The 26,784-nt window shown below is 46.0% G+C and overlaps 2 protein-coding genes across 2 annotated transcripts; one reads left to right on the top strand and one right to left on the bottom strand.

Annotated features, from left to right (window-relative positions):
* Window positions 1-6: 6 nt before the first annotated feature.
* Window positions 7-5,109, bottom strand: atxn3 (ataxin 3). Its single transcript, XM_030356730.1, has 11 exons — window positions 5,004-5,109; window positions 4,421-4,585; window positions 4,272-4,316; window positions 4,075-4,160; window positions 3,869-3,935; window positions 3,684-3,771; window positions 3,458-3,593; window positions 3,150-3,373; window positions 2,652-2,805; window positions 2,473-2,534; window positions 7-2,377 (listed from the first exon to the last, which is right to left on the bottom strand). The coding sequence occupies exons 1-11, from the start codon at window positions 5,025-5,027 to the stop codon at window positions 2,319-2,321; spliced, it is 1,110 nt and encodes a 369-aa protein (XP_030212590.1). The 5' UTR covers window positions 5,028-5,109; the 3' UTR covers window positions 7-2,318.
* A 106-nt stretch (window positions 5,110-5,215) lies between these two features.
* Window positions 5,216-25,490, top strand: ubr1 (ubiquitin protein ligase E3 component n-recognin 1). The gene is made up of 47 exons (XM_030356643.1): window positions 5,216-5,336; window positions 6,029-6,285; window positions 7,615-7,693; window positions 7,865-7,975; window positions 9,184-9,311; window positions 9,821-9,959; window positions 10,073-10,135; window positions 10,236-10,359; window positions 10,612-10,719; window positions 10,823-10,911; window positions 10,998-11,096; window positions 11,307-11,464; window positions 11,569-11,668; window positions 11,795-11,923; window positions 12,040-12,220; window positions 12,347-12,408; window positions 12,500-12,610; window positions 12,706-12,771; window positions 12,911-13,012; window positions 13,171-13,234; window positions 13,340-13,464; window positions 13,578-13,630; window positions 13,711-13,813; window positions 13,906-13,954; window positions 14,345-14,499; window positions 14,609-14,708; window positions 15,084-15,187; window positions 15,393-15,476; window positions 16,035-16,222; window positions 16,381-16,595; window positions 17,129-17,231; window positions 17,654-17,806; window positions 18,453-18,553; window positions 18,992-19,079; window positions 19,195-19,343; window positions 19,596-19,651; window positions 19,743-19,839; window positions 19,925-19,992; window positions 20,599-20,743; window positions 21,361-21,448; window positions 21,760-21,896; window positions 22,177-22,285; window positions 22,401-22,457; window positions 22,575-22,652; window positions 23,281-23,451; window positions 23,646-23,747; window positions 24,125-25,490. The coding sequence occupies exons 1-47, from the start codon at window positions 5,292-5,294 to the stop codon at window positions 24,264-24,266; spliced, it is 5,235 nt and encodes a 1,744-aa protein (XP_030212503.1). The 5' UTR covers window positions 5,216-5,291; the 3' UTR covers window positions 24,267-25,490.
* Window positions 25,491-26,784: the final 1,294 nt, after the last annotated feature.

Raw genomic sequence — 26,784 nt, 5'->3', positions numbered from 1 at the left:
CAGAAGTTACTTATGGGGTCAGTGTCACTTTAATAACATACAAAATAAAAATAGATGAATACAGGAAGTCACTGCAGCCATAACATGAATAATGTATACCAAAACTGATTATTTTAGTACCAAAGAATGTGAGTAAGTGAAAACGATGCAATCATATAAAACCAAACAACGCTGTATACTGCAAATCTTGCATATGCAGTTCCAAACCAGCAAAGCAACACCCAAATAAATCCAAAAAAACAACTAATAACCATCACAGAATCCCCCAAGAAGTCAACAAACACACACTTGTGGTTGTATCTGAAGGAGGCAGACAGAGGGAGGTCTACACTGTGAGGTTGCGTGGCCTCTTGGCATGTCACACAGAAACACATAAGAAAACAGGGTTTTGCCACAATCAAAGGTTAGACCTAGCTAAGAAAAGAAAAATCAGAATTAAACCTCCAGAATGCAATTAATTCATAAGTATTTGTACAGCCCCCGATGTAAATGAACAATGAAACTATAATCGTAGTTCTTTGGAATGACACTATAGAAATTAATAAACGATTTGATGAATTGGTTTGATGGATAGCGCTCACAGCAAGCGGTTATTTAAGTTATTCTCCAATTACCTTAACAACCGATCAATGATTTATAGAAAGATTTAAAGTTGACTAATTATGCTACCCCTCATAACTAACAAAGTCTTAATATCCTACTTAGGTGCTCTTTAAGAAAGCTCAGAGACACTGCTGCAGACGAGAAGCATTATGCTTGTTGCATTACACCATTGAAATGATGTGAACTTCAGACACAGGACACCACACCACCAAGCACCGGTTCTCCAGAAAAGGCTTGACCCAGTTTACCTGAAACATCTCCATAGTAACTTCCATAAGACAGGAAGGTGTCTGATATCTAACTTGTTGCTCTACATCCAATTTTAGTTTGACTCTTCTTGGACCCAAAACAACTTTGTAAAACCAACATGTTTGTTTTTTCTGCACAATCTGTGATAAGCGTGTGGATTGCCAACAAAAGCCTACAGTTCAAAATCGGCCTGCGCCAGACTGGGACCAAGCTGAGTATTACAACAATGCAGCCGCTCTACAGACAACAAGCCCCATTCAGCCACACATGCTAACCCACCTTTCAAATCTGATTTAGATATTGACTGTAACTGAAAAGCTTTCATAACAAGACGGGCATCTAGACCATGTCCCAACTGAAACATCAAAATACTTTTACATCCTACATATCCTTTGTAGTGGATTTCCTTTCTCTAGCTGTTGAACACAATCAGCAGAATTTATTCTGTGGGCAGAACAGTAGAAGCAGACAAGTAGGTGTGGGGTTAGAGGTTGTGGTAACTACTATGTCTTGACACATCTTATATAGAAATGGTAGCTTTTTCTTCAGTCTTTTTGACTTGAGCCTGACCAAACCCAATCTTAGTGGTACTGATGGCTATTTATTTATGCATCCCTTGTGGATAGTTGGTTTCAAATTTAATTTGTTTTATCGAATATAATGTTTACGATATAACTATAACAAATTTGAATTATTTCTAATTGGTTGTAACTTGGCTGTAGGATACACCCCAGGGATCAATACAGCATAGCTTATAGGCAATTCATATTTTGTCCTTAATATCCTTCCATTTTTTGGTGCTGGCCAAAATATAATTCCTTTAGATTTAAATTCCTTCGTACCACTTACAAAGTTTTGGTTGATTGCAGATAACTTCTCATATCCTAAAAATCCCCAAGCATAAACATACTACGTTCCACCACTGTTAAAATGTGAGGAGCTCTATCTCCAGTGCCAATCTTTTCCTCAGTAGAGTCACCACAAGCCCTCCCTGGGGCCCAAAGAGCTCCACAATGTACACTATCTGCAAACAACCAAGTTTTCCTTTTAAATACTTTTTATTTTTTAAAAGTATTTTCCTGTCTTCTTAAATAAACACTACCCCCATCCATTAAAATAGTGAGGATAAACAAAACAAATACAATTTGGATATTGAAGGCGTTATGGTAAAAAAGGTCCTTACAGACTGGGTTTCACTGCATCAGAGTTCTGTAATCACCATTTTTCCAGCCTCAGTGCCAGGGTAGACTGAGATTAGTCCCGCCTTTGCCTTCTCTCTCTCTCATTCTTCTTCTCAATAGCTTGTCAGCGACTTAACCAGGGAAACTGTGTCAACCTTCTGGCTGGCCGCGTGGTCACATGTGCAAAAGGTTAGAGGAAGGAGCGAAGCTACTCCTGGATGTGGTTGCCACTCCAGGCAGCTGGTAAACAACGTAGGCCACTAGAGGAACATCTGCCACCACTCCTTACTGGCTGGGTTTGCTTTGTGGACTCGGCTCAGTACTTGCTTCACTACTCTTTGAACCTGGAAACCGAGTAGAAAACAAAACGTGGTTTTATAAATGAAACGGTAATAGTAGTTAAATATTTCTTTGCAAGAGAAACACACGTGTACCTTACCTGAAGTACACGTCAGTTTACCCTCCGCTTGCAAAGGAACGGTGGGTGGCTGCTGAGATTGGCTATAAGAAAAATAATTCCACAAATAGTTTGTCAACTAAATCAAACGGCCTATATACTGTACACGGCCCAACTCCATTTCCAGTGTAAATGTATATGTGTGCAGATGTTCGACTCACCGGTCGAAGTAGGCTTGCCTCCTTCTCCTTAGCTCCTCTGCGGTGAGCGCCTCATTCTGGCTGCCTCCGGGGCCTGCTGAACTACCGTAGGTCTGGCCCCCTGCCTTCACGTTCACCACTTTGGTCTCAGAGGCTGCATTGCTCATGACTGATCCTGTACAAAAAGTGTAAACACTTTCCCTGAATATTTGTTTGCCTCCTACACATTCACTGACCCAAGTTATCCACTGCCGGCTTAGTTAGATATTTTTTTGTGATCTTTAAAACAACAAAGCATTAGATATTTCCTGCATAGAAACTTTGCCTACATCGATTATTGAGTATGGTTAGTCATAAGGGCAAGTTGGAATTCACCTTTTATAATTGATAACACAGAATGTTGGCACGTTATGTCTGAGTACCAAGAGCCAGTGCATGAACCTCAACGAGGATCCACATTTCCCACCATCACGTCAACAGAGGGAACACATTAAATCCTGTACTGAAGTGATCTGGTACCCTGCATGCTGAGCTGTATAGCCCTGCGAAGGTCAGCCTCCTCATCCTCCACCTCCATGTCTTGTTTGCTGAGCGCCAAGGCCTTCTTCAGCTCCTCCTCGTCTTCATCCACTACCTCATCCTCCACAGCCATGGCCGTCTCCGGCTGAACATCGGCGACCAATCTCCCGCTCAGAGTAACACCCATCGAAGGCGGCTTGGCTGAAGCCATTGCCAACGCAGAGCTGATTTGGGATGATAAGAAACGCTGTATGAACTCAGGAGTAGTGGCTCAAATGCTGGTGCCTATTTCAATGGCCTATTCATACCTTTGACCACTACTAGAGCTAGCTTCATCCTCTCCGATTAGCCTTGGACGCTGTTGCTGCTGCACCCTCATAATTCCCAGGATCTGCTCTGCCTCACACTCGGGGAGATTTCCTCGGATTACAAATATGGAATAACCTGCGGAAAGACGGTTGTTTTCGTGTTCCTTTCTTTGTTAAGTATCAACACATTGGTAAAAAAAAAGTGGAGCAGAGTTTTGGTTATTACCTTCCTGTTGTAACTGGGCGAGGAAGAGGGCTAGATAGGTGTCGGAGATCAACTCTGGCCCGGTCAACAGTGAGTTCAGATTAAACCACTGCAACGGAACGTACAGCCAAACGCCATCATTATCGAGATGCAGACAACAAGGATTGGATTTTACCTGTGGTAAATAACACTTCTGATGCTCATACCTGTTTTCCAAGTTTACGTATTGTGAACCAGTGCTCCTTGTAGTTGCATATAAAGGCCTTCTCATCTCTGAAGCATTTGAAAAGAAATGAAACATGTCACATTTAGAGCAAAATGTAAATATACCAATGACAAAATTAGAGGATACTGTGCTGCTGTTCTGCATGTGTAATTGCTATTAAAAAAAAAACTTTAAAACAGCTCTTACATAGGATTAATCATTAGTGTCTGGTATTCCCTGCTGTTGAAGAGGATTAACTCCAAGCCCCATACTCCAAGTGCATTGCTAATAACCTGGAGGATATTGGAGAGAGATAATTATTCTGCCAAGTTATAACTCTTAACTTGTGCTAAGAGGGTCTGCTTTGAAATATAAACTGTTTAACATTGAGCAGAGAAACGTACTTGTATTGAAAAGAAACCACTGTCATCCAGATTTCCAGAAGGTTGCTACAAACAAAAAGATAAATGTGAGAAACAAATGCAATAAACCATTTTTAAACGCAAATACAAGTAAATCATTGGGCACTTGTGCCCCGTATTGGCTCCAATACCTGTAGAAAGGTCCTATACTCTACACTGGCAATGCCCCCTTCTGCCATCCTCATCCTCTCCTCTTCATCCAGCTGATGAGCGATGGATGACAGGTCCACGGGAGTGAAATACTCACCTTGCAGCAAATTGTTGAGACAGTGTTGAGCGCACAGGGAGCCCTCTTGCTACAAACGGATCAGTCATTATCATTTCGACGCGTCGAAAAGTTGATGCAAGTTTAAAAGACAAAGAGGAAAAAACGCATAACGCTGATAAATATAGCTAAGCAAGATGATCACATTCACTTTTTGTACCGACACTAGCTTTCCTTGGATACAATAGCAGTTAATCGCTGTACTTGAATTAAAAACTTAGAAAAACATGTAAGAAATAAACAGTTATTTAACAACGAGATGCAGTATACTAGCATTAGCATAGCTCGTGGGCCAAAACAATGCGTTTAGTACCATTAGAAGTCCGCTAACTCGGGTTAGAAGTGGACGCACGGCAGCGCGGGTAACCGCAGCAGCTGCACTAAAGGTGTCCACTTAAAAACATCCAATTTTCATAGATCAATATTCAAATTAAAATACACAAACTTACTTTCTCATGGAATATGGACTCCATATTTAATTTTCTGTCAAACGTTCAACTCTGACCTCCGACCCGGCTTGGCTTCCCAGCCTATCAGAGGCTCGGGTCGTGTGTGTTTGTTTGTGCGATTGTTTTTGATGACATTTTCCACCGTCAACCTTTTTTTATTAAAGAAAATGCATTTTATATCAAGCTATAAAACCGTTTTGGGTTGGAACAATTCATTTTTGCGAAGAAGCGAAGCTACGTCGTAAAATGTTATTACGACTGTGACCACTTCTTTACGGCAGATAAAATATGGCGGAAGGTGAGAAAACACTCAACGGAGTGGATCTCAGCAAGGTAGGGTTTTAAATTGGTCTAAAACTATTCAAAAGCTCCTCGCACCAACACATCGTACCGTTTTGTTTGAGGTACACGAACATATATTGCATCGTGCCATGTTGTTTAGCGCTGCGCCGGGGACGTGTTATTCCCTGTTATCACCAGCTGCTAGCTGCTATGCTAATATAGTAACATACAGTTGAGTTGTTGTCGTCTATCGACAGCCAGGCCGAACCATAATGCATGATGTATTCATGTGTTCATTGGTTTCGGATGCATGCCACTTTATGCCATCGGTCGGTTGTTAATAGGTTAAAATGTATTTATTTTCTGCACACGTTTATGAGCAGCATTTTTCACGTTTCATAGTTTGGACTGGTCCTTGTGCCAATCACGGAAGATGATTTGTAAAGCTATTGATAAATTAAAATGGAAAGTTGTCATAATCATCAACGACAACTTAATTCATCCTGGTCATTGACGGCCCAAATACATGGGATGTTATTTCCGGCATAATACAACCTCTTTTTTTGATTATGCAAACTGTATGATGTATATCAGGGGGAGGAATGTTAATTACGTTTAATGTTTATCAATTTCAAAAAAATCTTTTGTCTACTTGAACAAAAATATTTTTGTGATGGAGAGAAAACTATTACTGTTTAAACAATGCTGATGTCATGGCGTGTCATCTTTCTGCTGTCATGCAGAAATGGCTGGATGCCGCAGACAGCTATGCAGAATTGCGATCCTACCTGCGAGACATGGTGCCAAGGACCTACCACCTGGACACGGTGCTTGATCCGCAGGAAGAGGAGCGGGTGCAGAAATGCCTCCTCCACCCACTGGAGTGTTTCCTGTTTGGCGAGGATCCGGAGGAGGGCTTGGCCAAACTCAAGCAGGGCAGCGAGTCCTCTGGGATATGTGGCCGTGTCTTCAAGGAGGGAGAGACAGTCTACTCCTGCAGGTCAGAGAAGTCCAAAGGCTGCTGCAACTTACATTTTTATTTTCATTAACCTATCAATTCACAGATTTCTGAGTAGTCGTGTAGTCCATAGCTATCAGAACGACAGATATTCAGGGTCCTTAAGGTCATGGACTTTCTTGTCAAAGACGGACGTTATTGAGCTGTGAGAGAAATAATGCATTGACAGCACAAGTTTAGGGTAGTTTGCATTTATGGATCACAAAGGCAGAAAAATAATAAACTGATTGTGGTCAATCTCCTAGGGTGATATCTTAATACATGGAACAACTAGCATGATGTGTTTTGACCACTTTAATATTAGAAATGAATATTGCATTTAGAATTTCTGCAACTTTACTTCTTGTTTCTGAATTTTTATGATTTCTTCTTGAAATGACGTGTTTGAATTTCAAAGAGGTGAATTCAAAACCAATAATTTCAGATGGCCTTTTTTCAAAGTATCATATTTCATGTTATGATATTATGAATTTATTTGTGTGAAAATGACTATAAACAAAAACAAAACATCATGGCAGTGATTTGCTTAATTACACTCGGACATAACATGCTTTGTACTAGGGAGCTGGCAGGGAAATCTCTTTAATGTCTGGTCCAACTACATTTGCATTCTCATTTGCAGCTCCTGTGTTAATGTCTGGATAATTTCAGGTTTGCAGTGCATCTGTGAAATAGGACTTTGGTACTTTCTCATCTCCTTAATTTAATACTTTCCAGTGTTTCCCCAGTAAATGTCTTAGTCAAGGCGGTCAAGGAGCGGGGTCTCCGTTTCAATTAAATTCAAAAAGCCTTATGGCACGACCATTGTTGTGAACAGTATTACCGATGCATTATTGATATATTTTTTTTACACCTGATGGAAGTATGTTTTCTTTCCCTACGAGAGTTTTCTACTTTGTTAATGCATAATAATTAAAAGGAATTATAAAAAAAATTTAAATTTTTATTTTTTTATATACATTGGCGGGGCCCTATTGTTGTTAGGGCAGCCGCCTTAACAACACAGTGCTGGTGGAAACACTGCTTTCTCTACAACGTTCATTAAATCAATCAATAAATGAAGCCAGATGCTTAATATAACTCTTTGACTAGACCCGTGATTGGTATCAGCCGGTAATCCTTACAGAGACAAAATGTTCTTTCACACATCAATAGGTTCAAGTCGGCCTTGGGGCAGAAATACGATGCATGTTTTATTTTATCCAAATATTGTCTTTGTATGACACTTTTTGAATCCGTTTTGTACTACATCAATTCTGTTACTCTTTTTATTTTTTATTAATGACCAAAATTGTATCCTATTGACGGCAGGGACTGTGCGATAGACCCCACCTGTGTGCTGTGCATGGACTGCTTCCAGGAAAGTGTGCATAAAGGCCATCGCTATAAGGTACCGCCTACATGCTGTCACTCCTATGACCATAACCCTTTGAACATTGTGAATCATCTAGGAACTGAAAGAAATTATACATTTTCCAAATGCACAGATTTTCATGGCAACAATGCATATTTCCCAGTCCTGTATAACATGACATAATCCTACTCGTCTTGTGGTGCTCAGATGCACGCCTCATCGGGTGGTGGGTTCTGCGACTGTGGAGATCTGGAGGCCTGGAAGATCGGCCCCTGTTGCGCCATACACGACCAGGGGACGGCTGTTGCCATGGAAACCGTGAGTTACATTACATGGAAGCCGGAAAGTTGGGGGGTGGGAAGGATGTCTTTACTTCCCCATTCGTTGAACCCCAGATTTATTTTTTTGTGTTTCTCTCCCGGTTTTAATCATTTAGCGATTGCCTTGGATTTATTTTGGGGCTGTGAATGGCCGGATCGGATCTGGGAAAGTGACATTGAGTGACCTGTGCTGCCTGAGAATGTTTAGAGTGGTTCTAAGTGTTTGCTTACATGAATATGGAGCTATGGAGGAAAATAAACTGCGATTCTCCAGCAGTATTTTTACTCGGGCTGAATTGTGGCTAGACTGAGGTGTGACAACGTATGACGTTGATATTTCTTGGCTGCTGTTTTTCTATAATGGCTGGAAATTTGCATCCAAATGCCTTGAGCTAATAAATCACAACAGCAATATCGGTTGTATTTATTTTGCTCTAGGTCCTTTTAGGGTCAAACCAATACCCAGTGTTGTCCTCATCTGTCATTTAGCTCATCCCAGCTGCTCAGCCTCCATCTTGATGAGGCTAAACCAAAGCCCTTTTACAAACACAGAGCAGGAAGGTGTATAGCTTCTTTTTTTTTCCATAAACAACAGGTGCCTCAATTAAGAGGCGACTCTACAGAGCAGGTCTGCCTGCTTTGTGCTGCCCCCGCAGATGTAAAACGCTGCTTTAACTGACACTTTCCATGTGGCAATACTCCACACTGAACATAAAACAACTGTTAATTCAAACCAGAACAAACATGTTGTTCTGGGTATTTCACAGGTCCCTGATCCAGCCTACTGTCCCATCTGTCAGGTCTTTGCCATTGAGGTTCAGATCTATCATCACACGGCATCACTATTGAGAAGATTGATCTCTGAGAGGGCAGAGGAAGGGAAAATAACAGTAGATTTTGGCCCCCTTTTCCTCTAGTCCAGTGGGCTAAACTGCTGGCACTAATGCTGGAGGAAGGGAAGAGGACCTGGGTTTGACACCAGAGTCTGGTGAACTCAGGGAGACCACATCACAAAGTGGTTTATTCTAGGCGTCAGAGCAAGCCTGCCGACTATCGGCTACACAGGGAACTGGGAAGGTTATCCAAGTAAAGGCGTCCACAGCAGACTGACTGGGGGCTGATGGGTTACAGGATTGGCTAAATGTCTGTGTCTGACAGGAGGACATAACCAAACGCCTCATGCTTACAAATATACGTGCTTTTCAGGACGCCAGTGTGCTGGATCCTGTCCTGCACGAGCGCGCTGAGCAGCTGTTTCGTTGTCTCCTGCGCTACGTCACCGAAATGCTGGTCTGGGAGAAATACTACGAGCTCCCAGAAGACCTTGAGCCCAGGTACTGCCAAGAAATCGGTTATGGAAAACAAAAGCTGGACAATGATTGTCGTGTTACCTCATGGAGTGATGCTGGACCTAGTGGGTTTTGCTTAACTTAATATGAGCCATATCACCATCATTTTGTAAATGGACTGCATTTATATAGCGCTTTTCTACCCAGGCAGCTCAAAGCGCTTTACAATATTTCCTAACATTCACCCATTCATGCACATAATCAGACACCGATGGCAGTCTCAGCCATGCAAGTTAACCAGCCAGCTCGTCAGGAGCAGTAAGGGTGAGGTGACCTGCTCAGGGACACCTCGAACCTCTGCTCGGAGGAGCCGGGTTCGAACCAGCAACCTTCCAGTTAACGGCAAACCCACTCTACCTCTTGAGCCACATGCCACCCCGGCAATTAATATGGATTCAATATTCTCCGGCCCAATTAAGATTTTGGGTGTAAAGTGAAATGTTGCTAAACCATAATAACCCCCCCCCCCCTCTCCCCTATGGTCATATTTACAGGGTGGACGAAGAAGTGTACTTATGCGTGCTGTACAACGACGACCACCACTCGTTCGACCACGTTATCTACAGCCTGCAGCGCTCCATCAAGTGCACCCAGGCGGTGGCCCAGGCCCACACAGCGCTCATCGACAAAGAGGTGTCTGGACATCAACACGCTCCCACCGCTTTCACCAGGAGGAGGGAAACGCATCTTAAAACAAACACTGGGCCACAAATTGAATCAACAACGTGTCTTTACTTGTAATTCAGGGACGCTGGATCGTGAAGAAAGGAACGGTTCTGGCTTGCCAGGAAGTGAACGACCTCATCGAGGTACGTTCCAATGCAGTGGTTCATCTGCTCCGCGTTCACGACCGGTGACCATTTTGTTTTGGTCCCTGTATGCAATGCCTTACTCTGGCTGTTCTTGCAGTCCAACTCGAAGCACATCTCCCAGGAGGCGCTGCGCGTGGAGGTGCTGCTCTATGCAGTGGTGGCCCATCAGACCTTTGCTCTGCGCCTGGGCAACTGGTTCCAGAAGATCGTCGGTTATTCAGGTAAGAGCGTCAAAGTTTCTGCTTTGGCTCATTTGATATCGGTAGTTTGGTCTCTCTTGCTGTTTAAAAAACGAATCAGCCATCAAGATTTCTTTATAAGCATCATGTTTAACTAGGTAATTAACTATATTTGTATGCCTTGGATGGCGAAGCGAAAGGAAACGACATGAGACACACGGAACAAACCAGGGCCCGCCCTGCTTGAGTATTTGACTAATGTGGTCTGCTGATCTAAGGTGCTTCTCCCTTCAGTTGGTTTCAGGCAGATCTTCTCTCAAGTGTTCCTTGAGCATAGACCGGTTCACCAGGATCCCTGTTTCGTCAGCCAGCTGATGCTGCATGATTTTGTGATGCACAAAGGTGAGTGGGGAGGCCGACCCTGTACACCCAGGTAATCATCCTGTCCCTTTTCCTGTTTCCTGTTTGATAAGCAGGACGCTCTTCTTTTGGTCTCTTCCTCTAGGAGCTCGCAGGATCGTGTATGAGTTGATCTTCTGCAGCCTGCTAATGGATACAGAGTCTAAGAGGCTTTTTGCAATTGAATTCACAAAGGTTTAATTAACATTATGATTTAGTCTATAGAAACGCATCTTCGCTGAGGTTTTGCAATTACTAATGTCTGTATTTTGGTCTTCTAGAATTATGACATGCTGCAGCAGTGCTTCATCTTTGATTACCATGACAGGAGTATCTTCATATCCTCTCTGTCGGTACAGATCTTCACTGTGCCAACCCTGGTGAGCATTGGCTGCTATGACGGCATCTAAACATTACCCGTGTGTTCGCAACCTACATGATACTAGAGTTGTTATCAATCTGTCTTCATTTGAATTAAATCAGTGTTAGGAACTTTCTTGTGAAGTGAACAATACAAAAGTTTGTTTACCGTACAAAAGCATGGACAGGTGTATTACAACATTTCTCTCTGCGTCCCCGCGACCCCCCAGGCCAGGCATCTGATCGAGGAAGCTAAGGTCATCAAGGTGATTGTGGGTACCATCATGGAGGTGCTCAAGGGTCACCTGTGCGACTCCAACCGCTTCCAGTTCCAAGGCTACAACTCGGACAAGTTCTTCCGCATTCATGTCATCTTCCATGACCTCAGGTGATGTTTGTGTGTGTTTGATACCATCCGTTTATTTTATGCAGTACACATTCCTAGCTTTCACCGACTGCGAAGAGTAACAGTCATATTTGTCAATAATACAGGTACATTCTGATCAGCAAGCCCACTGAATGGACAGATGCGTTGAGGACAGCGTTTCTGGAAGGGTTCAAAGCCTTTCTGGATCTCCTTGGTTGTATGCAGGTATGGATTCAAGGCTGTCCTGTTCTTGGGTGGATGGTTCTGCGAATCTCATGGTACATGATTTCTTATAATGGAATTCCTACAAAAATAAGAAATCATCACCCTTGTCAATGGTTCCGTGTCCAGGGAATGGAGGAGGTGAAACGCCAGTTCGGTCAGCACATCGAGGTTGAACCAGAGTGGGAGGCTGGCTTCTCTCTGCAGATCCAGCTCCGCCACATCCTCTCCATGTTTCAGGACTGGTGCGCCTCTGACGTAAGTCCCGTCGCACAGACCATCAGATAAAACAGAAGAAAACGATCGTTAATAAACTCGGCGAAAGGCGACGTGTTGCCCTGCTTGACTCCACATCCTCATCCGCCCACGTGCAGGAGACGGTCCTGCTCCAGGCCTTCAGAGAATGCCACGGAGCACTGATCCATTGCAACCACCGGGCAAACCAGAGCGAGCCCACCGACTTCTACATGTGCAAGCAGATCCTCCACATCCGTCCTTACAAAGTCTCCCAGGAGCCTGTCAGCATACACCTGCCCATCTCCAGGCTGTTCGCTGGTAAGACTGCTGCAATGCCTCTGAGTGTCTCTGTGTCCGTGTCTGCGTGAATTCAATCTGAGTAGTCCTCATCTCTCTGGAAAGCTCTCCCTGTGTGACCGCCCCTTTGTTTGTCGTCCTCCACAGGCCTGTATCTGCACCTGTGCAGGACCGGGGCCATTGAGCGCCTCCACCAACACGTCGATCCTGTGAGTGGCCTTTCACCTCCCTAACACAACCTTTGAATGACGGTGACGTTTGAATGAGGTTGTAAAGACGCCTCTGATCCTGCTGTTCCAGGCGAGCTACGACTACACCTACCTGGCGGAACACTCTCTGCGCTGCCTGGTGTTGGTGGCGCAGGTCTCGGCCGAGATGTGGCGCCGGAACGGGCTCTCGCTGGTCAGCCAGGTCAGGCGGCAGTGGTTCCCTATGGTGTATGTATATACCTCACACATTGTTCAGTGCTGGGCAGGGCCTCACTGTGGGCTGTTCCTTCCTCTCAGGTGTACTACTATCAGGATGTGAAGTGCCGGGATGAGATGTATGACAAGGACGTCCTCATGTTACAGGTAGGGGCTGGTTTTAGTAGACCTCATTCATAGAATATGGAGAATAATGCTTCAGCATACATTCATTGTCAGTATACACAATGAACAATGTAATCATTATACATTTTTTCAAGCTGTGTTTTATCTCAAATATGAACAGATTGCAGCCTCCAAAATGGACCCCAACCACTTTCTCATGCTTCTCTTGTTGAGGTTTGAGCTATTTGACGTCTTTAACGGAAGTACCTCAGGCAAAGATCAGGCAAGAAAAAAACTCTTTCTATAAACTCTTTCTTTGCGTCACTCCCTGGGACTCTGTCTTTCTCTCTTTCTGTCTTTTTCCTACTCTTTCACCCGTCTTCACCCTCTGGTTCTCTGCTCTTCAAACTGTTGTCAACCATTTGAACTTGGGTCTTGCAGGAGCTGCTGAAGCAGTGGAATCGGCTGACAGAGGAGATGCTGTTTCTCCTGATTGTCATCATCGGTACGTCATAAAAGCTCTCATCTTCCAAAGTGTTCAGACTCTACCAGCCCATTGACTGTGGGCCCAGTGTTTGACCAATAGCGTTTCTCGTTGGTGCCCACCCAGGTGAGCGCTATGTGCCGGGGGTCAGTGAGGTAACCAAAGAGGACGTGACGATGAGGGAGGTGATCCACCTGCTCTGCATCGAGCCCATGGCCCACAGCGGCCTGGTCAAAGGCCTGCCGGAAAACGTGAGCTCCCCAGACACTCATGTTGACCTCTGAACTCCACAAAACAAATATGATAAATAAAATAAAAACAATGTCAAACAATATGTTATAATGTAAAACTTTTATTTTAACAGGAGAGTCATGAAACCGGCCTGGAGTCTGTTATTTCCAAAGTTTCCAATTTTAAGTAAGTAATCGTTTGAACCAGACTGTGATTCAGCCTGGAGGATTATTGTTGAGGTTTTAAATGGGATCCTTGTTTCCTAGGAAGCCTGGGGTGTCAGGCCACGGTCTGTACGAAGTGAAGAAAGAGTGTCTGCCAGAGTTCAACCCTTTCTTCTACCACTACTCCAAGTCTCAGCACAGCAAGGTTTGGCCGAAGCTTAAAGCCCACTGCTGGATCCTTGTTCCCTCATTCTGATGTGCAGCTCCCTGTAATGGCTGCTGCTGTCTCTGTTCTAGGCAGAGGATTCCCAGAAGAAGAGGAGAGCTCAGGAGGGCACTGATCAAGGTTAGTATTTGAGTAAGAGGGTGAGCGTGCCCAAGAGCCTGATCGGACCAGCAACCCACAAAAATGAAATTGATGTTTGTTATATAATATAAGGATAACTTGTTATTAACCGAGTGACACGAAAACACAGGTCGAGACGTTTATCCATTTTAACAGATTTATTAGCGCCACAACAATTAAGTTGCACTTAACCGGTTGCCGTAAGGCATTGGAATAACAATGCATACTGTTGACTATCCATTGCATAATGCATGCATAAGAAATAAGTACGCTCTACGGGTTCAGCTCTTATCCAATGTTTAAGAAATCAATCAGAGATTAAGGTTGGACCAGAAACCGGTTTTAAAGGATTCCTTGGACGCGTTGTCCTACGTGTTTCTCTCCTCCCAGCCCTGCGGCCTCCCGTTCCGCCGGCCTTCTGCCCGGCCTTCTCCAGCGTGGTGCGTCTGCTCAGCTGTGACATCTTCGTCCACATCCTGAGGCGAGTGCTGCAGAGAGCTGCCAAGGACCGCTCCACGCAGTGGACCGAGGCCATGGTCCAGAGGGTACGCGCCAGCTGGCCAACTCGGGTCAATCCGGCTTCATTCTGCCTCTTTCTGTTTTTGAGTGTCTGACTGACCTTTTAGTGACTGTCATGTGTACCCCCTCTCCAAGGCCCTGCATCTGATTGGACAGGCACTGTTGGAGGAAAAGTCCCAGCTTGAGGCCGCTGCAGACGAGGAGGTGGCCTTCGATTTCAGCGTCAAAGCCCGTGGTACGTGGAGGCCATATTGCCTCTTTTTTTTGTTTTGTTAATCAAATTTTTCGTCTTTTTATTTTTTACCATTCTTAGTCCTGCGTCAAACAATGGTATACATTGTCTTTTACGATTCAATATTGATTGTTTCCATTTTATATTTGACGTAGTGATATAAAATGAGTAGAACATTTCTAAATGCCATCGCTAGTTACCTATTTGCTTTCTCTGACGTAGCACTGAACACTTAAGTTTTGATTCAGATTCGTATTACATTCTTTCGAAGGAGCACTCGATCGATTGGTCGATTGACTCTTCATCAAGCATTACCTGCTAGCCTCGCCTAGTGTTGTTTTTGTTATGATCCAAATCTCTTTCACTGGTCCCTCTTAGGTTTGGGCTCAGAACACAGCAAATCTGTGTTCCAGCTCCTGACCAAAGTCAAGTCCCTTCCTGCACTGGAAGGCCACAGCGACATGGTCAAGTGGATTCTCCAGGTGAGCTCTTGAAGCTATAAGATTCCATCGTTCACACACACGTCATGGCTTTTAAACCGCTGGGCTGTGTTTCAATCTATGCAAATGGATGTTGATCCGCTAGATGTGTGCGGTGGTAAAGAGCCACAGAGAGCTTCAATGAATGTTGATCTACTAGATGTTTGAGGTGGTGAAGTGACAGTTTCATCCTATGTTGATCTGTTAGATGTTTGAGTCGGTGAAGTGCCACAGAGAGAAGAACTGCCCGACCGCCTCCGTGAGCATGGACACAAGCAAACCAGAGCCAGAGGTAAAGTCTACACATGGCCAGGTTATGGACAAGATGGACCAAATGGACTTTATTGGGTTATGTGTAACATATCCATAAACAGGGACCTTTTTATAAACACACCGACAGTACATTTTTCAGAAGAAAGTCCAGCACTAATAATTGCTAGGTCAATCCATTCCCCGTATGCAACAACGATAGCTAGGATAAGACTCTAGACAATGCTAAGGATTATTTTTAAGGGAAATGACGTACAACATACAACAAGTGCGTACAAGGGATGTTTTTAGGAGACTAAGGCCCAATCCCATTTCTACCCCTTACCCCTCCCCCTTGTTTTGAAGGGGTAAGGGGTAGAAATGGGATTGGGCCTAAGGGAGGAGAAGGGGCGGTGGAGGGCTAAGGGAGGAGGCTATACAGAGTCAAGGTGTACTCTTAATCTGACCTACCAGTATTCTAAACATGCATGCTGCTTGTTTTAAAGAAAGGAGGGTGGAACTTTATATGTGCCTCGCTCCTGGTGGCTGGAGAGCGATGAACCGCCCTAAGGCCCTCCCCTCCTCCCTGCTCTCCCCCCAGGTGGCACAGGACAAAGACAAGGCAGAGCGCAAGAGGAAGGCGGACGCCGCCAAGCTCCACCGGCAGAAGATCATGGCCCAGATGTCCGCCATGCAGAGGAACTTCATCGAGTCCAACAAGATGCTGTACGACAACATGCCGGACAGCAGCAGTAGCCATCCAGGACCGGCCGCCACGTCTAGTGAGAGGTAAGGGGGGTGGTGGTGGTGGTGGTGTTACATCTGGTTCATTATCACAGTTGTAGATTATGAAAATGCCTGAACTCTGACCAGATCTTTTAAAACGGTGGACCCGATCGTAAAGTTTTCCCGGACTTGTCTCCCTCCCCCATCCCATCCCCCTCCAGCTCCAGTGTCCCGGAGCAGCGGGAGCGCTGCGTGGCCCTGGGCCCCCAGCGCGGCTCCACGCCCGCCCAGCGGGAGGTGCTGACCTGCATCCTGTGCCAGGAGGAGCAGGAGGTGGCGGCGCTGTCCCAGGCCATGGTGCTGACGGCGTGCGTGCAGAGGTCCACGGTGCTCACCCAGTGCCGGGGGAAGGCCCTGGGCACGGAGAACGCCTGCGGTGGGTCTCAGACTATGGGCTGCATGTCTTTGTTCACGGGGCGCCCCCTTCTTTAGGCCCAATCCCATTTCTACCCCTTACCCCTCCCCCTTGTTTTGAAGGGGTAAGGGGAAGGGGGAGGGGGAAGGCGTAAGGCCCAATCCCATTTCTACCCCTTACCCCTTCCCCTTACCCCTTCAAAACAAGGGGGAGGGGGAAGGGGTAAGGGGTAGAAATGGGATTGGGCCTTAGTCTCTCTACGGCAAGCCACGTCCATGCTTCGGATTGGTGAAGCTTGATTCTGAAGGTTACATTTACGTTACATTTAGGGCATTTATCAGAGGCTTTTCTCCGAAGCGCCTTACAATAAGTCCATTTGTCAGAAGAGAAGCATTATATCACTGTCTGTATACAGTAAGGTTATTCATAAGCCAAGGGTATTCATAATGCAAACTGCCAAGCACTAACAATTGCTAGGTTAACCCATTCGCCGTGTGCCATGTGCACCCCCACTGCCATTGACTGAGTGTTACTGAGCTGTTGGTCTCTTGCAGGTAACGCAGCCCCGTCCAACTCGCTCTTCATGTCCCCTGAACTGGTGGTCGGGACGCACACCGGCAGCTGCGGCCACATCATGCACTCAAGCTGCTGGCAAAAGTGAGTCCCTCGCGTTTGCATACCTGCTCTATTAGCTGTAAGCCCACTCGGCTCGCCAGTCTGTCTCTGCAAGTCTCTCGTGCTTCCCACAGAGAGAATGACATTACATTGAAATTTTACATCAGGGCATTCAGCAGACGCTTTTAACCAAAGAGACGTACAATAAGTACAATTGTCAGAAGAAGAGAAACAATAAATCGCTGTCTTCGGTACAGTGCAGATGTTCATAGAAACAATTTCCAAGCACTAACAATTGTTAGGTTATTTCCCTATATACAACAAAGATGACTAGGATACGACGCGACACAGTGCGGTCGTACAACATTCACTAAGCCCGTGCATGATGAGCTCATTGGGCTTCTGACCCGGTTCATAAGCCCGTGCGCGATGAGCTCATTGAGCTTCTGACCCGGTTCCTTCAGGTACTTCGAGGCCATCCAGAACACGACCAGGAACCGCCTCCACGCCGAGCTGATCATCGACCTGGAGAACGGCCAGTACCTGTGTCCCCTCTGCAAGTCTCTGTGCAACACCGTGGTGCCCCTCGTGCCCCTGGAGCCCCTCACCATCGACTAGTGAGCGGCCCCCTGGAACCAGCTCTCTGAGGATGACTGCGTGTTAGGACACTGCAAAACACTTGATTTTAATTGTAGAGCAGGATAATGGGAAGACACCGGCAGCAAAGTGACCAAGAGTTAATTCAGTGAGGCAATGTGTGAACAAGATTCTTACAGGGAAATGTTAGCAATCCAGGTGATTAATACAAGGGTTACAAATGTGAGGGGGAGTGACCAACGTGGAGAGTTTAGGATTGGTCATGGCTGAAGTCAGCCACGGCGGGAGGGGCCAAGTTAAACTGCAATACACTATGGGTGAAATGGTCTGCAAGGCTGTAAGACAATTAAAGGAATCCACGCAACAAAGTGGTCAGTCGATTAGCGTGGCCTTAATATCAGACTTCGTGGCTACTGTAGCAATGCAAAGGCCACCTCTCAGTTAGAGAGGGGAAGGGAAGTACCTCTAGGTCCCAGGAGAATACAAACAATTCCTTTGTTTGTCTAGTAATTATATAAACAAGGTTAATGTAATTTGCATATTATAGTTACGATTAATATTTCAACGACGCTATCCCGACGATGGATGTTGTGTTATCCATATGGGCGACGGGCTCGCCCGTGTCGCAGTCCGTTCAGATGCTGATGTCTCCCCTCTGTCGTGCAGCGAGAATGCAGAGATAGTGGGCCAGCACCTGACCCTGCCCCGCTGGATCCTGATCCTCTTGGCCAGAATCAACGGACTCAAGTCCATCAATCACAGCTCCGGTGAGGACAGGTCTGACAGAGCTTGTGACCGTGGTAACCTGGTGGGTGTGGACCAAGGCAGGGGATGAGTGGAAGATAAAGAGTAGATATGTTAAATATATAGTGGAGGTGTGTTGATTACTTCTTCAATTACATTAATGTAGTGAACATTCAATATACAAGGGACCAGAGCATGTGTAGAAAGGTTCCTGTGATCAATATGATCAATATGGTTAGTGGGGCTGAGAGAGGAGCCTGAGGCGAGGTTAGTGATTCTGGTAGTTTCGTCTCCCCAAATACCAGTGGTTTGTACTGAAGCGGCTCCATTCCATTCAGCCATTACCTGGTAAGGATCAGTCGAGGGCGACGAGGAAGTGTGAATCATGGTGTTGTATCCACCCGGTGGCTCATGGAACAAAGCCACTGGGATTGATTGGTTGTCTGGTTGCTGCGTTGCAGAGGGCGCGTCTCCTGAAGAAGCGTCAGGGCTTTGTGGAGAGGGTCGGCCCGACTTCAGATCCATCCTGAGCTTTGGCGTGCAGGAGCCGTGAGTGACCGACGTGCTCGCATGTGGAGCATCATTTTAAACACGGGTGTCTTCCTGCGGGGGGAGGGGGGGGGCGGGCGGGCGTCGGAGAGCGCTGACGCCGCTGTGCTTTCAGGAGGAAGTTCTCGGACAGCATAGCCGAGATGCTCGTGGTGTGTGCCACCACGGTGCACCGGGTGGGCCTGGAGACCCCGCCCAACGAGCTGTGCCCCCACGTGCCCACCATGGCCTGGAACACGTGCGCCTTCACCATCCAGGCCATCGGTGAGCCCTCAAGGACCCACGGTCCCCCCTGAACCCCCTACTGTGTGTGTACTTCAGTGTATTCAATGGAACGCCGTCGTGGTGTTCTGCAATAATCAATGGATTGTAAGGCTGTCTGATTGGCTATACATTCATAACTTTGGTAATTGGGAGGTGACGTGTATTTGTTATTTATGTTAGCCATACAACAAAAATGTTGCGCCTTTTTTATATTTTTGGTAATATTTTTCTTTTACAATTTCTTTGTTGCAGAAAATGTGTTGCAGGAGGAAGACAAAGCGCTTTTTGGATCTTTACAGAACCGACAGGTTGTCCAAAGCCTCTAGAAATGTGTGCAGCCATACATAAACCCGGCTGTTTATCTGTGGACAATATGACTAAAGGTCCTCCGTCTTTCAGCTGGTGGGTCTGAACGCCGTCATCCAGTTCTCCGCCGCCCAGAGGCTGAAGTCCTCCCAGGCTGTGATCCAAACGCACTTTACAGACATGCTCGCAGGTACGTCGTCCACACACCGCATGCGCCGCCGCCCCCGCTCTTGTTATCTGTCGAGTCTAACCAGATGCCCCTCCCCTGTCTCCAGTCCTGTTGCCGACCATCAGCAGAGAGAATACCCCCTCTATCCTGGAGGTGGACTTCTTCCATCTTCTGGTGGGTGTCCATTGTCCAATCAGGTCGTTACCAGTCTTTAAACACTAGGTTTTTCCTGTTGTCACATTTAGTTACCTTTTAACATTTAGGGCATTTAGCCGATGCTTTTATCCAAAGCGACCCACAATAAGTACATTAGTTAGGAGGAGGAGAAACACCAATACATCAGTGTATGGGTACCGTTAGGATGTTCATTTAACCAAGAAGAATTACAATGTTAACAAAAGCAAAATAAATAAGACGCATCTTTCACTCTGCTGCGTGCCTCAGTTTAAGATGTTGGAATAAATGTGATGTGCTGCTGCTTATGGTTGCCACAGTCCTTAAGCAAACTCTACACACTCACCTTCTTCAGTGCATGCTGCCATGTTGATATTTAAAAAATATATATATATGTTGTTACAAATAAAACTCGATAAATCGCCCAGCTCTACTTTCAAAATAAAATAAGTGCGTATGAGGGCTGGGGGGGGTAAGCTATGCAGAGTCCAGGTGAACTCCTTTCCTTTTTCCACATGCTCCTCTCTGTGGCGTGGGGGTTAGGGTTGGTTGTGTGGCCCATTGTTGTGCTGTGCATGGTACCCACTGTGTGGTGGTGCTCTCCAGGTGGGCATGGTGCTGTCCGTCCCAGCGCTCTACCACGAGGAGGCGGTGGAGCTGCAGCCGTCGGCCGTCAGCTCCGCCTACAACCACCTCTACATCCTGCACCTGGTCACCATGGCGCACCTGGTGCAGGTCCTGCTCACCTCGGGTACGACGACCACTGCTGTTGGATTTATCTTTTACGTTCAGGGCTTTTGGCAGATGTTTCTTATCCAAAGCGACTTACAATAAGTACATTTGTCAGAACAAAGGGTAACAACAATCTATTGCCTCCGGGACAGTAATGGCGCATTTCCACCAGAGGGTTCGGTTCGCTTCAGTCCGGTAGTGAGGGGGCGGTGTAGCCCAGCTCAGTTCAGAGGTCGAACTCGCCGGCACCCTTTCAGGCGTCTCAGTACCCCAACGGAGGAGTACTGCGCTACGAGTACGGCTCAGTCCGGGTCACGCCCACTTTTGGCGGTGGAAACGCTATCCGTGCCGCACCTTGGCGAACTGAACTGCACCCACCGGTGGAAACGCGCCACAAGGATGTTCATAGAACCAAGTGCCAAACACTAAAAATCGCTAGGTTAAGCAATACTCTGTATATAGCAAAGATAGCTAGGATAAGATGCGACACAATGCGTAGTACTATTTTTAAGTGCCAGGACGTACGTACAACATACAATAAGTGCATAAGAGGGGTGTGGGGGGGAAAGGGGGTAGGCTATGCTGTTGTGCATTCCTTCCGGTGACCCCGGTGTTGGCCCTGCTCCCTGTGTGCAGACTTTCCTGCAGCGGCGGGGGGGGAGGAGGGAGAGGAGGCCCGGGCGGCGGCGGAGCTCTACATCACCCTGACCCAGCTCACCACAGGGTAGCCGCCGGACTCCTTATTGCTTCAGCGGACACACGCATGTTTACTGTAAAACTCTCAAAGGGGGGTTATTATGCCACCAGGTTGTAGTGTGATTAACACTTACAAGCCTTTGGAAAATCTGCCCTTCCCTCTGCCTTGTGACTTCACAAGGCCCACACAGTGTACTGTAGCAAACGTTGCTTATCTATCCTGCAGACTTCTAGGTGGACAAGCCAACTTGTGATGTGACTAAAAACACAGGAAAAGGCAGATTTAAAATTGTGTTTTGTGTGCATCGACTAACGGAGTTCTGTGTATTTGTCCTCCAGGCTGAGCTCAGATGTGTCCGGCAGCGCTGTGGCTGAGGGAGTGAAGCGGGCGATCACGCCTTTCCTGCGCTGCACGGCACTCTTCTTCAATGGTCTTACAGGAGTGCCCCCTCCGGTGGAGATCTCCAGCACTGCAGGTCACTCAGGAGTACATGAGAATACTGAAGTCTTGAGATATATAGATACATATTGTAATGTTAAACTACATTATCCACAAGCCTCATATAATTTCCAAAAAATTAGAAAATTATACATTTTAAGCTTGTCATGTAGGAAGGGAAGAAGTGATTCCAGATTAAAGTTCACCCTGTGAAGCCATCGTTTGGTAATTTGACTTTTTCACCCCCAACACCACCATGCCCACGCATACCCACTACCCACCAAATATTAATGTATCCCCTGTGCTCCTTGTTGCAGTTACCTCACCAGGACACACGGAGGCGCTGTGCAGTTATCTGGCGTTACCCTCCAACCTATTCCAGCTCTTCTGGGAGCACCGGGAGTCTGTGAGGCCTCTGCTGCAGAGGTAGCCTGCAATGATACACACATGGTCTGCTTCCATCTCCTGACTCAGTGCCGGGCAGCAGCCTGGTATCCAGTGCCCTGCTCCTCAGTTTTATAGTACACATCTCTTATTTCAGGTGGTGCCAAGACCCAGCTGTAACCAAAGCGCAAAAGGGTGAAATCCAAACAGTCAGGTACAGGAGTCCTTCTTGCTGGCCCTTTTGTGCGTGTTGCACTAATAAGATGCTTCTAGAAATGCTGTTGGCTGTGGGCCCTGAAGTCACTGTGAGCTGGTCCCCCCCCCCCTGCAGGTATCCAAGGAGGAGGAATCACCTGATCGACCTGCCAGCGGATTACAGCTCCCTCCTAAATCAGGCCAGTCATTTCAAGTGAGGCACGCACACTCACTCACTCAATAAAAACACACTCACTCACTCACTCAATGAGAGGCACACACTAACACAATCAGACACGCACTCAATGAGACACACACTCAATCAGACAAACACTCAATGACACACCTCACTCAATGAGACTCCCTCATTCAATGAGACTCACTTACTCAATAAGACTCACTCACTCACTCAATGAGACTCACTCACTCACTCAATGAGACTCACTCACTCACTCAATGAGACTCACTCACTCACTCACTCAATAAGACTCACTCACTCACTCAATGAGACTCACTCACTGAGACTCACTCACTCAAAGAGACTCACTCACTCACTGAGACACACCACACTCACTCAATGAGACTCACTCACTCAGACTCACTCACTCAATAAGACTCACTCACTGAGACACACCACACTCACTCACTGAGACTCACTCACTCACTCACTCACTCATTGAGACTCACTCACTCACTCACTCAATAAGACTCACTCACTCACTGAGACTCACTCACTCACTGAGACTCACTCACTCACTGAGACACACCACACTCACTCAATCAGACACATGAACACACCCCACCACCGTTGCGCTCATGCGTTTGAACCCCCTGCTCTTAAGGTGTCCCAAGTCCAACGACGGGGAGCGGAAGCACCCCACCCTGTGCCTGGTGTGTGGCACCATGCTGTGCTCCCAGAGCACCTGCTGCCAGTCCCAGCTGGAGGGCGAGGACGTGGGCGCCTGCACCGCCCACGCCGCTACCTGTGGCGCCGGCGTCGGAGTGTTCCTCAGGTGGGCGGCGCGGCACCTGTTGGCTGTCTGATAATCACTTCTACTCATTGATCCCAGTTCGTCACCTGTTATTGAGCTATTGAGGCAACATGCACGCTGATGAAATAATAATGATTGTATTGCACGTATTTCCCCAAATCAATGTGTTTGCATAAGTTTGTACATTGTGTCTGTGTGTTGCTTTCTGTGGACAGTATCAGAGAATGTGAGATTGTGCTGAAGGCCAGCAAGACGCGAGGAAGCACTTATCCGGCCCCCTACCTCGACGACTACGGAGAGACAGACCCCCAGCTTGTGTAAGACCCCCCATGTTTTCCATTGTGTTTGACATGTTGACTGCACATCAGTACATTCTCCCCTGCTCCTGAAATACATCTCCACAAAATACTCTGACTCTTGATGGTCTTCAAACCAGGCCAACAAGTGTCTCCTTGGTTCCCATTGCATAACTGTCTTAACGTTTTTTGTCTGTGCAACCGACAAACGCATAAATATCTTCAGAAAGACGAATATTTTTTTTTAATCGATTTCTATTTCTAGACTTTCTATTCTCCATTTCCCCTCCCATAATGCATCATTTCCTCGTTCATGTCTCCCGCTGTCCTCACATCCGCTGTCCTCACGTCCCCCCCCCCCCCTTCGTCACCGTGGTAATGCTCTCCTCGTCCCGTAGCCGGGGCAACCCCCTCCACCTGTGCCCCGAGCGCTACAAGAAGCTGCACCAGCTGTGGCAGCAGCACTGCGTCCTGGAGGAGATCGCCCGCAGCCTGGAGGTGGACAACGTCATGTTCGCCCTGGAGTGGCAGATGCTGTGAGGGGGCGGGACCACGGACTGCCGGGCGCGGCCACACCCCCCCGGTGCTGCGGCCGGCGCCACAAACACCCGCACACACAGGCAACAAGCACGCAGCCACACACACACACACACACACACACACACACACACACACACACACACACACACACACACACACACACACACACACACACACACACACACACACACACACACACACACACACACACGTATAGAGCTTAGCTTCTCTTTAGTGGGCGGCGAGTGGGGGGGCCCCGGCCTGCCTGAGGGTCCCCATCCGGCCCCCCACTCCTCTGTAAGGGAGGACCAGAGGCAGTCTTAATATGTCTGGCCCTAGCGAGGAGAGGGGAAAGCGAGTGAGCTGCTGCTGCCTTTATCATTTGGATTGCCCCGCGTCACGCGCAAGGCAGCAGGTTCCTCTCCATAGAGCGATCGTGAAGACAACCATGACCCCCCCCACACAATGTATCGTTTAATCATCACTTTATGTGTGTCAAGTGCCTCCCCAGTAATGCTGTGAAGTTCCTGCATTCTTTCTTTAGTTTAGGGTTTTCTGTTTGATTCAAGTTTTACGAAAGGGTTTGCTTGATCACACAGGAGTTCATTCCCACTAAGGAAGTGTTTGGGATCATACTATGTTTGGATACAAAACAATACTAGGTTTCTTTATAATAACTATATCTTCATATATGTAATTTTTGGAACATTTATTGATACACTTGTTCATAAATCGGATGTAGCTTACTGTTGAGAAGGGTACAAGTCATTGTTGTTCTGTCAGATATTGGAGGATTGAAAAAAAGTCTGAAGTTGGTTTTCTTTTTTTTTCAGGTAGCAATAGTCTTTATATTTACCATACTGGTGACAGAGAAGTTATCAAATGATTATGGAAATACCTATTAGGCCCACCCAGACAAAAACAAACTTTATTAACCGGAAATGATTCGACTGAGCTTGTTGGATTCAGGTTTCCATGAAAACGGGAGAACTAGGACTTGCATCACTAAAGAGCAGCATACCAGCAGAAGACTATCCCAGTTATTCTATACACGCATTCAAAAATACTATTTAAGATGAATATGTACATTTTATGGTAACAAGTTACACATTGTTCACAATAATCGCTTTTAGGGATAACTGAAACCTTGTGCATATTGAAGTTCTTTGTTTTTTTGTTGCTTACTTTTCCATGACAATGAAATAAAGATCCTGGACTACAAAACTTTGTGCCATTGATGGTCTTTACTCTGAGTCTTCCTGAGGAAGTTTTCATATCATTTTTTTATCTCACGTGAGCAAGAATCATTACACGAGATATTAAAAGGGTCTTAAAAACATTGATGACATAAATGAATCTCACTTCACTCCTAGTGTCGGATCCAGTCCTATGGTCTAGCAGAATTTCTGGACGGAGACTTTCAGAGTCTGGGCCGGAAACTAGAGCCAGTGAAGGGCAGAGATAGTCGTGGCTTCCTGTTTGATGGGGCCATGATGGGGTAATGGGTGTGTTCTCCATCACCACCTCATCCTATTGTGCGACTGCACACCTCCCCCTCTGTGCTTTTTAATAGGAGCTTTCAGTTTTTACTGAATGGCCTGGGAGAGGAGGGCTGTTAAAAGAGGCCGGTGTGTATGACAATGACATTCAACAGAAGTCAGACCCTCATTTTGTTAGAGGGGTGATATCATGCTTTTTTGACTTTTCTTTGCTTTAGACTGTTATGTCGTATGCCTATATGTTTAACGTCTGCTAAACTATAAAAATCGAAGTCCGAGCCAGGGGGAGTATTTCTCGGCTATATCGCCTCGAAACGTGTGTGCGGCAGCAAAGTCTGATCAGTCATACTAGTCAATAGCACTACAGGACTATTGTCCGCTGTATTAACACAGACATGTATTTTAAGGTGAGAAGACATTGACGTTGTATCGACGTCTGATCAGTCATACTAGTCAATAGCACTACAGGTCTGTGAGTCAATTATCCTTTATGTTTTTAAACCACTGTAATCAAAATTATTTCTGTCTTTTTTATACAATAAAAAATGTATTTTCTTACTATGCATTATTTTCCCAGCTTATAGATTTTTCAAGAAGTTTTTTTCGTCACAAAATGAATTGATAAAATTCATGAGTAGGTCCTATCACATTAAATAGATTAGGGTTCAAACTGACACTATAACATTCACGTGGGCTATGTGGGGTAGATAAGAACAAATCCAGTCTCTTTTATTAGCTGTAATTGTCTCTGTATTCAACTTTTCTAAAGTTCAGAGATTTTTCCTTGTAATTATACCAAAAGTTTTGATTCCTACAAAAACTGATTATTAGTGTGATGAAATAAAAAGCTGTATATATTATACAATTTTAACTACAAGATTCGGCTTGAGATCTTTTTTGTAGCAGGTGATACTCATGATTATTATCAACACATTTTAAAGCATATAACATTTTTCAGTATCATCATTTTCTGCCAGGAAAACTCCAATGTGTCATATTTTCGCTTTAAAACATATTAC

Source organism: Gadus morhua, chromosome 5, assembly GCF_902167405.1.
Source record: "Gadus morhua chromosome 5, gadMor3.0, whole genome shotgun sequence".
Taxonomy (NCBI): Eukaryota; Metazoa; Chordata; class Actinopteri; order Gadiformes; family Gadidae; genus Gadus; species Gadus morhua.
Note: the sequence above shows the minus strand (reverse complement) of the source record. Positions and strands in the feature narration are given on the sequence as shown.